The sequence below is a fragment of the Ylistrum balloti genome, unplaced genomic scaffold (assembly GCF_031769215.1).
Source record: "Ylistrum balloti isolate Yb309-2 unplaced genomic scaffold, AGI_CSIRO_Ybal_v1 Utg371516, whole genome shotgun sequence".
In the NCBI taxonomy this organism is placed as follows: Eukaryota; Metazoa; Mollusca; class Bivalvia; order Pectinida; family Pectinidae; genus Ylistrum; species Ylistrum balloti.
Genome location: NW_026782783.1, coordinates 95,075 through 109,066, shown reverse-complemented (window position 1 = coordinate 109,066; position 13,992 = coordinate 95,075). Strand labels below are relative to the sequence as shown.

Genomic DNA, 13,992 nt, shown 5'->3' with positions numbered 1-13,992 from the left:
ATTATATTTCCATTTCTGTCGACCCCCACCAAGATACACATAAAACCACAGATAGTCAGAACCCTTCGAACAGCTCATCATGTTAAACCTATTCAAATTCTCGCTAATATCACAGTTTACAATGGTATCGTTAATAGATAGCTGGCCAGTTAATCGAGTGATTTTACTTTAAATGATAACGATAAAGCTGTTACCTACTTACTCAGTATTTCTGGTAGTCATCGGCATAGTAGATTTATATCTAGGTGAAATATTGATAAATAAAACTCGTGTTAAAACTTTCGTATTTATATGTGTTATGTTTGAGTATAGAATTATCGGCCCCGCTTTTCGTTTTAGTTTTTCTTGGTCGCGTGATTCAGGAAAGTGGAACAAAGTTATCGTTGACCTGTTTGTAATGGTAAAGATTTCAATTAGTACAGAGTGTGTCATATTCGTCTGAGTGATGGTCTGTCACTAGTGGTAAAACAGGCACATTAGATATGTTTTCTTGTGTATTGTCCGTATGTAGTGGTGTTATCTCTGTATGTAGATAATGTTTCTCATCTAAAAACTTCGAGGTTTCTTCTACTTCCAAGTGAACAGCATCAGGGTAATATATCTTTCGGAACACCTCTGCGGCTATCCCAAATACAGCTGCCAAAAGTATACAGCATCCTTAAAAAGGAATCAATATTTTTTCATAAATGTTGTTGCGTTCTAGATAATGTTGATTAATGGGCAAAACAAAAATAACTGCTATCAAAAGTGGGTTGGAATCAAGTCCGAATTTCCTTGACTGATATCATATTGAACCAATTGGGCCGTTAAAATAAACTTTCGATTAATATTTTTTTTATTAAACTCAACATACTGAATTTTTTAACCTCTTTTCAGTTGGTATGAACAGGCGCTATCTGTGTTTTTATCGATTTTCTTAAAAATATATTAATAGGTTAAATCGTGTAATGATTTGTAGTGGTGTTAACTAAACTGGATAGTGCACATACAGCGTATATTTACCTGCTAAAGTGAAGGATGTTTCATAAGTACCACCGCCATCCACTATAAAACCTTTGAAAGAGAAAGCCACATCAGTATATTTCAATATTAATCGCGTTTACTGTAATATGTAGATATTTAATAATGTATCAGTTTCAGATCACTTTGGTCTCCGTGCAACATCTTATTCGTGTTTGTTTTGCCCTATGTAACACGATTTGAGTTTGATTTTTTTTTTTTTTTTTGGGGGGGGGGGGTATTGTAATTGTTATATCAGTTGGTTACATTAACATGTTGACATGAGGAAGGCTTTTCATCAAATATGATACCATAAAAATAAATAATATCCTGACACTAGATTTCAAAACGACATATAATAAACAGTTCAAGTAGTGTTAATGTTTTGGTTTAAAAAATCAACCTCGTGGTTGTTATGATACCATTGTATTCTTGTTACTATATTTAATGAGAAAACATATCCTCATTTTAATCAATATGATGATTCAGTAACTATTCGTCCTTTATCCATTAGAAAGTTGTGCTATCAAACCTACCTGCAATAGGCGGCCCAACAAGTGTACCCAAACCGGTAAAGATCATTGCTATTCCAAATGCTGAGACAAGAAACTCAATTCCAATGATATCCGCCGTAATTGTACTCAGCAACACGTAGCAACTTCCTGAATACGTCCCCAAAATGACTGAGTAAATTAGCTGTCCAATATACGTACTCCCAAATACAGGAAATATAATTGTAGAAATCCCTAACACACCAAATGTACCAAAATATAACAATATGGTGGAAACATTATCGGCGTTCCCTGCCATTCCAACTAGCAAACGTGACACGCAGTTCATTATTCCACTAGCGGAAAGCAAGATGGAAGCCTGAGTGTCGGTGGATCCATGGGAGATGGCAAATGTTGGAATATGGACATACATCATATATATCCCAATGTGACTGACTAGCTGACTTAAACATATGCAGACAAAGGGCAGATTCCTTAGGACGGCAATAATACTACAAAAGTGCTGCCTATTCGTCAGACTGTGAAGTGATAATGATAATGTTGATTTTGTCAGTTTTTCTGGTGCGTTTTTATTAACTTCTAAGTATGACGGAAAGCAAAGCGATCCGAACACGGATATATTTAGAGCCATGCCAGCTAATAGGATGAAAAAACCAGAGTCGCCATATTCTTTCCGCGCAAGCTGCATCAGGGGAGGAAATATGAAAGCTCCTGCACCGGCTCCACATGAGGCAAATCCTGTCGCTACGCTTCTCTTCTTCTGAAAGTTTAGGCCGACAACCACAATTCCGCTGGTGAACACAATTCCTGAGCCTAAGCCTGTTGAACAGAACACAAATAAAGAGAGAAAACGTTGGTTTCCATGGAGATCTATATTATTTTGTCTTATATATATATCAAGATTTCCTGTTACTTAAAGATTATTGTCTTTGCGGATAACGATAAAAAACAACATAGAAAAAATGCCGACATATAATCAGAATTCAAACTCATATTCAATTACGGAGACTCCGGTCTAAGTACAAAGAAGAGTGAATATTTCCTGATTCATCGATGACAACACCCATGCATATCTTGGTCGATCGAAGTATGTAACGTTACGTTTCTAAACGAGGACTCGGTAATCAATGAAAGATCAAACAGGTATACTATCTAGCATCAAAAACGTCCGGGCTCATATTGCATAGGGGAATAAGAAATTTTAGTGTAGGATCATTATGTGTTGTGAGTTCGTCTGTCAGTGGTTTACACAAAAGTGGAGAAACTGAGAAACTTGATTTACAGAAAAAGTTTTCAGCAACTGAATATAGACATTTTTTCACATATGTGTACATATATCCCAAATGTTCTCTTACTGAATGTAACACGCTTGATATCAGTTTGAAATATATCGCATGCATGTCAACTCTCCGATGTGTTTTACACAAGGGATAAAGTAAACTGGAACTGACGCTTCAGTTGTTTAGGCAGGAAACATGACGACTTATCAGACATGAGATACGGGTTGATGAAGATTGATGTTCTCTGAGTGTGCCTAACGGTTCTGTTGTTTACTTTATTCTAATATGGGAACGAGACGTTACTTCCTTATATAGAACAATATATACACGGTAGGTGTCAATGTTGAAGCGGAGGACGCTTACTCTTCCGAAACGAATTATTCTTCTTGTATTTTCTTTCAATAGCCTCCGTGTAATTCATTCTTTCCTTCTTATTTTAACCTGGTTTCATCGAATTGGAGTTTGAATTAAGATTCTGTTGACATGGCATTTTTACACAGAAATTTACGAAGTAAAGCATTTATGATATGTAAAAAATACCATCATATCTTAAATGTTTTCTACTCGATAATCCTATTATAGTAATTTTATAATATGCATTATCAATGTTTGGAGCGTAAGTTACGTTACATAAACCAAGAAGATATTTGTTAATTTTAAAACAATTTCATGTTACTTAATTGATACTGCATAACAAAGTATTTTAAATGAAACAATTGAAACCAGTGAACTAATTCTTTCTTACGGAAGAAGTGAGCGACATCTAGCTGATTTTCAATCTGACGTCAGAGGAATGAAAAAAACACAGCTACACGCAACATAAAGGAATAAGGATTTCATATCGTAGTCTATTTGAACAAGACTGATAATTAATTATTGTAACAAGGAGTAATCAAAAAGATTCTAAAAAAACACACAATCGGATTTAAAAAGTCGCTGACATGCTAATGTTATATAATTCAGTTATTGTTGACCGATGTGTTACCTGCTGTGAAACCGTATGAAATGATGATAATTTCCAATGATTCTGCAAATGAGCTTGCCAGAAGCCCTGAAGTCATGATGACCGAACCCACTATGAAAGCCACCCGACAGCTGAAATGGCTTATCATCACACTGCCAACCACACCTGGAATATGAACGTGATTTGATACAAGCAGTATCTAATTGTAATGTGTGAAACGTATTTCTTTCTGTGTTTAATTAATTTTATACTTGATATGCAACAGATTTCATTTTGAGGTGCGGTACCCAAAAAATTAAATATATTTCGTAATTTTCATATACCCGATAATCAGAACAACATCAAGTACATGTGTACATTTTGAACCCTGCCACTATTCGAATGATTTGAAACGTGACATATTTTATTAAATATGTAAGTAAAAGTAGACTTAATCACATAACTATGTATTTTTGAAATACCTGTATGCTACCATGGAGGATTTCTCATTATTGTTTTAACAGGCCAGCCTGGCAATAAAGACTTAATTCATGTAATAAAACATTCTAATAATTTGCCTTTCAGCTTCATTTGGTCTATTTTCAAATATCAGCAAAGTTGAAGATAAACAAGCATGGCCCACTTATTTACAGTTTTACCATAAATATATTCATGTTTATAAATCATGTGCAGTAAACCTAGGACCTAACAGACACACGAAGATTAATTCATTATAAAGGTGGGCTGAAGGTATGCTCTCCATTAGTAGGGTAAAGGGTAATTTTGACGTATTAAATGTAACGTATGTAATCTCATCTACATTTGTATTAAAAAGCACTTTTCACCTGTATTTATGTCTTTTTTATTCGAAATTGCAGGTGGAGGACACCGCTGGAAGACTATTAGGCCCCGAATATACACATGTAACTTACGTTCGTCTCAAATATCAGGTATATATAATTTACGAAATTCACTTAATCTTTGGGCTAGTGTAACTCTCCATCTAGATTTTGACATTATTTCGATTACTTTGGATTTTTCTCAGTAGCCTCCAAGACATCACTAATCAAGTCCTAAAAGGATAATACAGTGGTATCATGCAATTTAATGTATTGCTTGATTCTACTGCAGTTTGTCTAAATTTGTATTGTACATTTACTTACATGCATTAAGTATAACCTAAGGTAAAAAGTGTACATTGTAATAATTCATGAGACTGTGGAACTAATTTGTCCATATTAACTGTCCATCGCTGACGTCATCGACACAAAACAATATAAATGTCTATCATAATTGGTGTTAGACGATATTCACGTTTCAACACTTGACACAAACTACCACAGATGTTAACGTTTGATATACAATTGATAGTGTTACTATAACTACCACAGATGTTCACGTTTGATATATAACTGATAGTGTTACTATAACTACCACAGATGTTAACGTTTGATATACAATTGATAGTGTTACTATAACTACCACAGATGTTAACGTTTGATATACAATTGATAGTGTTACTATAACTACCACAGATGTTCACGTTTGATATATAACTGATAGTGTTACTATAACTACCACAGATGTTAACGTTTGATATATAACTGATAGTGTTACTATAACTACCACAGATGTTAACGTTTGATATATAACTGATAGTGTTACTATAACTACCACAGATGTTAACGTTTGATATATAACTGATAGTGTTACTATAACTACCACAGATGTTAACGTTTGATATATAATTGATAGTGTTACTATAACTACCACAGATAACGTTTTATACAGAAATGGTAGTGTCCCTATAACTACCACAGATGTCACCGTTTTATACAAAAATGATAGTGTTCCTATAACTACCACAGATGTCACCATTTTATACAGAAATAATAGTGTTTCTTTCACTACTACAGATGTCAACATATATAGAAATGGTAGTGTTTCTATAACTACCACAGATGTCACCATTTTATTCAGAAATGATAGTGTTCCTATAACTACCACAGATGTCACCGTTTTATACACAAATTATAGTGTTCCTATAACTACCACAGATGTCACCATTTTATACACAAATAATAGTGTTACTATAACTACCACAGATGTCACCGTTTTATACACAAATTATAGTGTTCCTATAACTACCACAGATGCCACCATTTTATACAGAAATGATAGTGTCACTATAACTACCACAGATGTCACCGTTTTATACGGAAATGATAGTGTTACTATAACTACCACAGATGTCACCGTTTTATACGGAAATGATAGTGTTACTATAACTACCACAGATGTCACCGTTTTATACACAAATTATAGTGTTCCTATAACTACCACAGATGTCACCATTTTATACAGAAATTATAGTGTTACTATACCTACCACAGATGTCACCGTTTTATACAGAAATAGTAGTGTTCCTATCACTACCACTCCCCTATAGAAATACCGATATTAGAAAAACCAGTTTCGAAAAACCAAATATTTTGGCAGAACAGCTTTAAAAAGCAAGTAGATTTTATAATTGTAGTCAAGAATGTATAGACAATAAAACAAAAACCGTCGATAGTAATAAAAAATCACTGTTGGGAAAGAAGACACTAACCTAAATTGCCCGTTTTCCAAGAAAGCACTAAAATAAAAAATATATATTACTGGGCATAGCTGCTTTATCTTATACAATTTTGAAACATTGTCCGGACAAAACCACTTTTTAACACAAGTTGGAAATCAGGCTTCTATTCAGAGTCCCGGAATAATGCTATTGTTATTCCAATACACAAAAGTGGTAAGGATAAAGAAGACACAGCCTCCTAAAGACCAATAGCTGTAACCTCCTATCTATGTAAGACATTCAAAACAACCATAAACAACAGGCTCAAACACCACCTAGAAATACACAATACAATAAGTGAAAACCAAAGCGGTTTCAGAAACAACAGATCAACATTTGACTCACAAGTTAGACTCACGTTAGAGATTTTAAAAAATTGCTAAGCAAAAATCATCACGCTATTTTAGACCTAGAAAAAAACTTACCATCTAGTCTGGCGCGAAGATATTTTGATATCACCAAAAGAAAATAGTATTACATGGAACATACTAAGATTTATTTCCGATTTTTTTTTAAGATCGGAAAATTCAGGTATGGGTAAACATCTCTTGCTCTGAAGAGAAACCTCTACATAATGGTATCCCTCAGGGTAGTGTTATCTCCCCTACTTAGCTTAATATCTTTATAAATAGACTTAATAAATATCTTAAACAATATTCATATACCAACAAATTAAAAAAAAAACTATATCTAGTTAACAAACAAGAGAACGTTAACAAAGTGAAATATTCTTGGCATGATCAAAAATAAAATATGGTTGTTGAGTATACTATTCGGCTTCCGATAATGTACTCAAGGAGCTAGACTTAATACAGCACCGGGATTTAAGAATAGCTCTTGGAGCTATCAAAATCACACCGTCAATTAGTTTACTAGCAGAGTCGGGCGCATTGCCATTAAAATTCGACTAGAGAAACTAATTCTGAAATATTGGGCTAGGACAGAAACTTAAGGATCAAATTTCACTCCCAATAAACTAGTTGAAAATGCTAGGAAAACTGCATATAGGGATAAAATTTGATAACACAGCAGCCAGTATACGATCACGATTTTTTTAATTTATCAAAAGCTTTCAGACTGGACAAAATTAAAATACATGAACAATCAAGCATTCCGATTGAGCCATGGCTTTTACCTAAACCAGAAATTAATTATGAAAATCTCCACACAACCAACAAAAAACTGAATCCAACAGAGTCCAAAGTAGTATCCATGGCAATCATTGATGTCAGATATAGCTGTTCTGTTAAATATTATACTGACGGTTTAAAGAACTAATGATATAGAAGGCCTGGGATGCTTTCCTTTGACGACAACACAAACATCAAAGTAAAGATTTCAGACAATTGCTCTGTTTACTCCAGTGAGTTGATAGCTGTAGACTTAGCATTATGGCTAATTGACCAAACAAAACCAGACAGGGCTTCTATTTTATCTGATAGACTTTCGGACTTAAAATTGGTAGGAACCCGAAACAGTTTGTGGCCCGTCACATTAATTCAATTTTATGCTCGTAACACTTCTTAGAAAACTAGGAGATCACTGAAAAGTTATCAAACGTTCCAGCTTATGTAAATATACCCAGTAACGAAATAGCAGTCAAATTAGGAAGGAGAACTTTAGACCATGACGTTACAAACATCGACGTCAATCTTACGAAAATGGAAGCCTATACTCTGATCAATAAAACTATAGAACAAAAATGGGATAATTAGTAAAGATCGAACAATCTGAGAAAATTATAGAAAAACCAATCAGAAGATCAAAAGTATACGGTTCGAATAAATCAGATGATAAAAATCATTACAAAATTGGGCAAAACAAAATTGAAATCAAACATCAGTATCATGTTAAAACAAAAATCACCAAACTGTGAGTTCTGTGATAACGTAGAAACAATTGATCATGTCCTCTTTTTCTGTTTCCAGCACTGACAGCTAGGACAGAACTCTATAAGGGATATAATAAAAATAAAATCCCAATAATTTCCATTAACAGCATTTTAGCTTCACTGGATAAACAGGGCATCGTTCACAATACAACCATTAGATATTTGAAAACACGATTTATCATCATCACATTGTAACGGCGATGGTGTCAGGATCTGGAGACTCGGGTCAATACATAAGTCGCGGTTAGGGACACAGTAGGGCCCCTCTCCTGAACATTAGAACCCTGCACAACACTCTCCACAATAAGTAGGATTCCCAAGGATACAGAGAGACCCACAGGGGAGGATTACTACTGATCCTTCCTTTCATTGTAGCATACTGACACCTCAGGAGTTCTGCAGTGCCTTCCTTTATTACCCATCCGCCTTATACACATCCTTAAAAAGTTTACACGTACAATGAAGGCAGTTGCGTCCCCGAGGGATTCCGATAAGAATGCTCGCTGCTTAAACGGTACATGTACATACATTAGTGTACAATGAAACCCAATTTTATAGGATAAGGATAACAGACTTTTGACACTTGGGATCACACCTAGGGCTCTGTAAAGGACACAGTAGTGCTCCATTTCTGATTACCAAAACCTCTCCAAATACAAACCTCACAATCACAAAATATAATCATCGGAAAACGTCGAATAGCGAACAGCTACATGAAGAAAGGAACAGTTTGGATTTACAGAAAGTATAGACACTGAAAAAACAAACAGTATATAAGTAAAAATAACGCCGGCCCAGAGGCTAGGCTTAGGTTAGCAATAGGGATTATCTTATAAGAAATTTTGACGGACTTCCAAAACACTATTAACATATTTAAATATATCCAGTGTATGACCTCTTTCTGTTCCTCTCTGTCCTAAACCGGTCCTCTTGCTGCGATGTGCCTACTGTAAGACTAGGTTTACAATTAGGCCAGGTGGTTGCCTTTAGATTATAGTTTTAGAAAAGGTCAGATCCTGACCATTCAATCGTGTATATTTTCCACAATGTTCTTACTGTATTGCAGAGCTTCTGTCTCATTCATATGTGTATACTTGTACCTGTACATTAGTATTGCTGAATACAGCTTTTAAAGTACACATATTAGTCTCCTCATTTCCCCCAAATGAAGTGAGTCCCAAACAAATAATTGTTGACTATGCTATTTGTCACATAAAGGAATCATATAAATTAATTACGCTTTATGAATTGTGTCAATTTTTTAATATTTAACAGTCAATTTGTAAACATTGATTGGTTGTCTTTGATAACAAACCTTTCTGTCGACGGTCCGTTCTGCTTTGGTGCATGTCTTTAAAAATGTATGCATTACGATTAACGTAGAGACGTGTGAATTTCTTACTTAACGTTGTGTGAGTGTGATGTATATCCCGCAGATTACCATATAAGTAATTAGTTCTTTAATTTCTTGTATGCCTTTTGTACAATTTAACACAGTAACGTCTGTCTCTGTAACTACCAAAATGTCAACGTTTAAACAGAAATCTGTTTCTGCAACTATCATATTGATCCGTCAACAAAACCATACAATGCTATTCCAAAAATCATTTTATAAAATTATTATGTGAAGGCAATTTAAGCATGAATATGTATTTTGGAAACAATGATTGAATCGAATAGCTTTACCTGCTCCAAACATCAAGAATATGTAGATAGCACCTGCCCATGATGTTAATGCAAGCCCTTCCTGAAACCTCTCTAGTAAGGACACCTGTATAATGCCTGTACCGTACAGCATGCCTGCATTCAGGCTATGTATGAAGAAGGAGGCGACCATCACTACCCATGCCCATCCTTTGTCTGGCCGGGTCAGCATCTTCATTTGAACCCCATCGCTGAAATTAGATCCTATCGTGAACAAACACCTGTACAAATGTAGGTGTATTGGAAGAGGTCAGGTATGAAGATGTTTTTGTAAATAATTTAAGGCTTGTCATTTCATACACACCTATCACTCATGCTCTTCTCATGACCCATCAGAAACTGTTTATTATGTGACAGAAATAGTAGCATCAGTGTTTGATGGCATATATGGACGTATATGCATTGTATATCTCTACTAATCGCTACAGATGGCTGTATATACCATATTTGTAAACCTGCAAAGTCTTACAACCTGGTATATAATTTACGAAAATATACACATGTAAGACATCCTGTCTTCAAATGATTATATGTGTATGTACATAACATAATTAATCACACGACAATTAGTAAGTTGTCCTGCTGTGTCTTAACACTGATCTCATCGTTAAAATGTCACAACGTATTCATATACATACATTAAACATATTCAAATCTAACGTAACGGTTCATATCTCATTGATAGTAATGTCAGGTCACCTTTTAAACGATGTCCTACAACATGTTTTAACTGAAAATTTAAATCGACACAAAGTGATCTGATTGGAAAACACGGAAATAAAAAAAAAAAAACATTATAACAATTTTAGCTCATTTTGAAAATTGAAGTTTTCTTACCGTATCGGTCTATGCCAAATATATAGCTTGCTCAATATGTCAGTGTGCTATGATAAGATAAGAACTAGAGACATGGCCTGTGTATTTGTATGGATTGACGTGTCCTTTTCTGTATCTTCTTCTGGTGCAGTATATTCGTATCGACTCCGTGCCCCAGATTAATGTATGGACATGATTTAACTATGATGTACCTTTAGCCTTACTTCGTGGGTGTAAATACTGATAGATGCTAGTTAATGGTTCTTACAGCTGTGGACATTGTAAAGGACTAATTTCATTGTTTTATATTGGTTTTTTAAAACGTTTCCAATAAAATGAGATATCTTTTAAAGAACGAAACAAGAGAAAATGACACGGAAGCAGTTAGTTAGAAAATGCAATATAACTACTCAATACAAACTGCTAAATACTTAAATTTCAGAATATCATTATAATGCCGTTGAATATATATCAGATACTGTTATGTTAGTGCAAGTTTGGTTCAATAGATGATTTAGTTCTGAAGATGGTTTAGAGGCGCCGAAACATATAACCGTATTTTGATTGAAAGAAATATGAAAACTATGCATCACATTAATTTACTTTACGATAAATGTAAAAGAGCTTTATTGGTGTTGTTTGTGTAAACATGTAGCATTTGACTATCTGAAAAGTAAACCTTCGGCTAATCATTTATGTTTATCTTCAGCAACACTTTTATTGTTATCATTACCTACATGTCCATAATCATGCTCCAGTAATACTATCATTACATTAATTATTACGTTAATGCTCAGGATGCGGACTTTCCTCGTTTATCATGGATTTACAAACGTCACGGGAATCCAAAGAAATAATGGTTGATCAATCGAATATCATACAGGCATCTTCTTATCATGTTTTGCACTATTAAATCAGGGTTACAGTTTTTATGGTAATACTTTCTAGAGTAGTGGAATTAATCATATTTTGATTCTAAATAGTTTCGAACAGATTAACTTCAGTGTAATTTGTTTAATTTAGTCTCTTTGATTTGCCACGTTACCATTCGTTTGTATAGTGTCACAGGTCAGAATATACACATACGCTTGTACTTGACGTCCTTTTGAAATTATCGGATATATGAATATAAAAAAATATATTTTCAAAGAATGGGCGAGTACACATCCCAATCTACATCGATTAATGTAAATTTTCTTCGGTCACCTTCTTAGTTTCAAGACTTAGGCCCTTGGTATCACTGACATGTCTAAGAAGGACGAAATGTCTTTATGATGTAGTTTACTTTATTATTTAGTTTACTTTATATAATTTAAGTTATTATAATACTAAATATATACTTAAAAGTGCTTCTTACTTGTGTATCCTTTGTACAACCTTCGAAATTGCATGTAGTAGACACTGCTGAAAGGGAGGACGAAATCATATGGATGATTGAGTTTCTGGTTGACGTTGAGTATGGTGGTAATATCTTCCAACAGACTAAACTAAATTTGCCCATCTGTTGTCTGTTTTTTTGTTTTGTTTTTATACATGGCTGAATCTGTCGAAGAGCTCAATAAAACAGTTCACAAAGATCAGAGATATTGATGACGGCTTGCCTTTAAATGAGAAGAAATTTATTAGTTACGTCAATCGTATATATTCACCAGATTGGAAATCAAGGACACAACAGACTCTTCTTCATCAGCCGCTTATCGTGATCTTTTTCCTACAATGAAACCAACATGGACAGCTTTCCACCAAGTTGATTGATCATTCAAGCGCTATTGTCACGATTTCGTGGAAGAAGCCGTCAATTGACGGGCAAACTCGTAACACAAGATTTCACAAGATGTAGGTTGATGAAAATCATGGGGAAGTTTTGCGGTCACCATCGTGATCTCATTGAGAAATAGCTTATTTCTTTGTGCGATATTAAGCTGAAAATGTTTGATGCTCGTGAGTTTGCCTGTTGGTAATTTTGTTGTATATCCTGTTATCCTTTGAGAACGTGACATTACTGAGTTGGAATGACCAATGTTTCTTTGGCGGGTGTGAAACCCTATGCAAGGGTTATTTGCCCTTTGTTTAAGAGAAATACAGAGTTATCTGCCTTGATTATCATACTTGGTTATTTGCCCTTCTTTATAACACCTATTGGTCTTTGATGAAATATTTATATATGTTTAATATATGTACCGTTAGGTAATGTGTTTATGGATATAATTATATCAAATTAAGGAGAGGTATATTTACTTAGTAAAAGTAAGAGGTTTAGTTATTGGTCATGTTTGAGATATAGTTTATATGGTAAATATAATGTTAGTACATGTAATTTGTTGTGTATAGTTGTATATAGGATGTTATAGAGTATACATGATACCGATGCATGTTTAGATAATACTGTTAGTGCTATGTAGGGTACAGATATTAAGGTCACATTACTACACAGTATTGTTGTTGCTGATGCAGGTGCAGTAATTGCGCGATAGTTAATACCTAAAATGCTGACAAATGTTTACGTGACGGAATTTTTCGAAAGTCTTTTGTTTACACTGGAAGACTGGACCTTGGCATACGTCATCACTTATAGCCGAGTTATGGACTTTGTATTTTGATTAGACTGTTTTGGCTCCAGAATGTCTGGGTTTCATTTCAAAATTAGTAATAGTTTGAAAGCCTTGGTCAACCAGGGTTATCCATCAAATTCGGCAGTCACGTAAGCATTTGTTATAAAAATGAGGGGACAAAATCGCTCCTCACTTCGGCCATAGACTGCGTATTATACGGACCGTTGTCACCAAGCCTAGGACCAGGACAGGTACGGGAGTGAGATAGTTTTCGGAGCTTATGTAATACCAGAGATAAAATCAAACACTTTTCTCTCCACCTTCTGACTTTCTTCAATTGTTTCTGTGAGAGGGTTACAGGTGTCGTCGATGAAGCAGAAGACGCTTACTATTCCAAAACACATGCTCTTATTCTTATTGTACTTATTTCATGAGTCTCCGTGTAAATCTTTCTTTGTTGATATTTTGACTTAGTTTTATCGAATTTGAATGACTGATATCGCAATTGTGAGCGAATTCCCCAGTAATCGAATTCAGCATCTTGGGAGGAGGCCCTCAAACATCGCGTCTTCCAAGTAACTGCATGAGAAGAAGAAGCGTTCGCAGCGATTGATCACTCTTGTCTTGCAGCTTTGTGGTAAAACAGCGTGCAAGTGTATTTATTGTCCTTTGCAA

At 34.7% G+C, this 13,992-nt stretch overlaps 1 protein-coding gene across 1 annotated transcript; it reads right to left on the bottom strand.

Annotated features, from left to right (window-relative positions):
* Nucleotides 1-409: 409 nt before the first annotated feature.
* Nucleotides 410-10,121, bottom strand: LOC132562809 (monocarboxylate transporter 9-like). Its single transcript, XM_060227580.1, has 5 exons — nt 9,932-10,121; nt 3,777-3,920; nt 1,536-2,330; nt 1,003-1,053; nt 410-657 (listed from the first exon to the last, which is right to left on the bottom strand). The coding sequence occupies exons 1-5, from the start codon at nt 10,119-10,121 to the stop codon at nt 410-412; spliced, it is 1,428 nt and encodes a 475-aa protein (XP_060083563.1).
* Nucleotides 10,122-13,992: the final 3,871 nt, after the last annotated feature.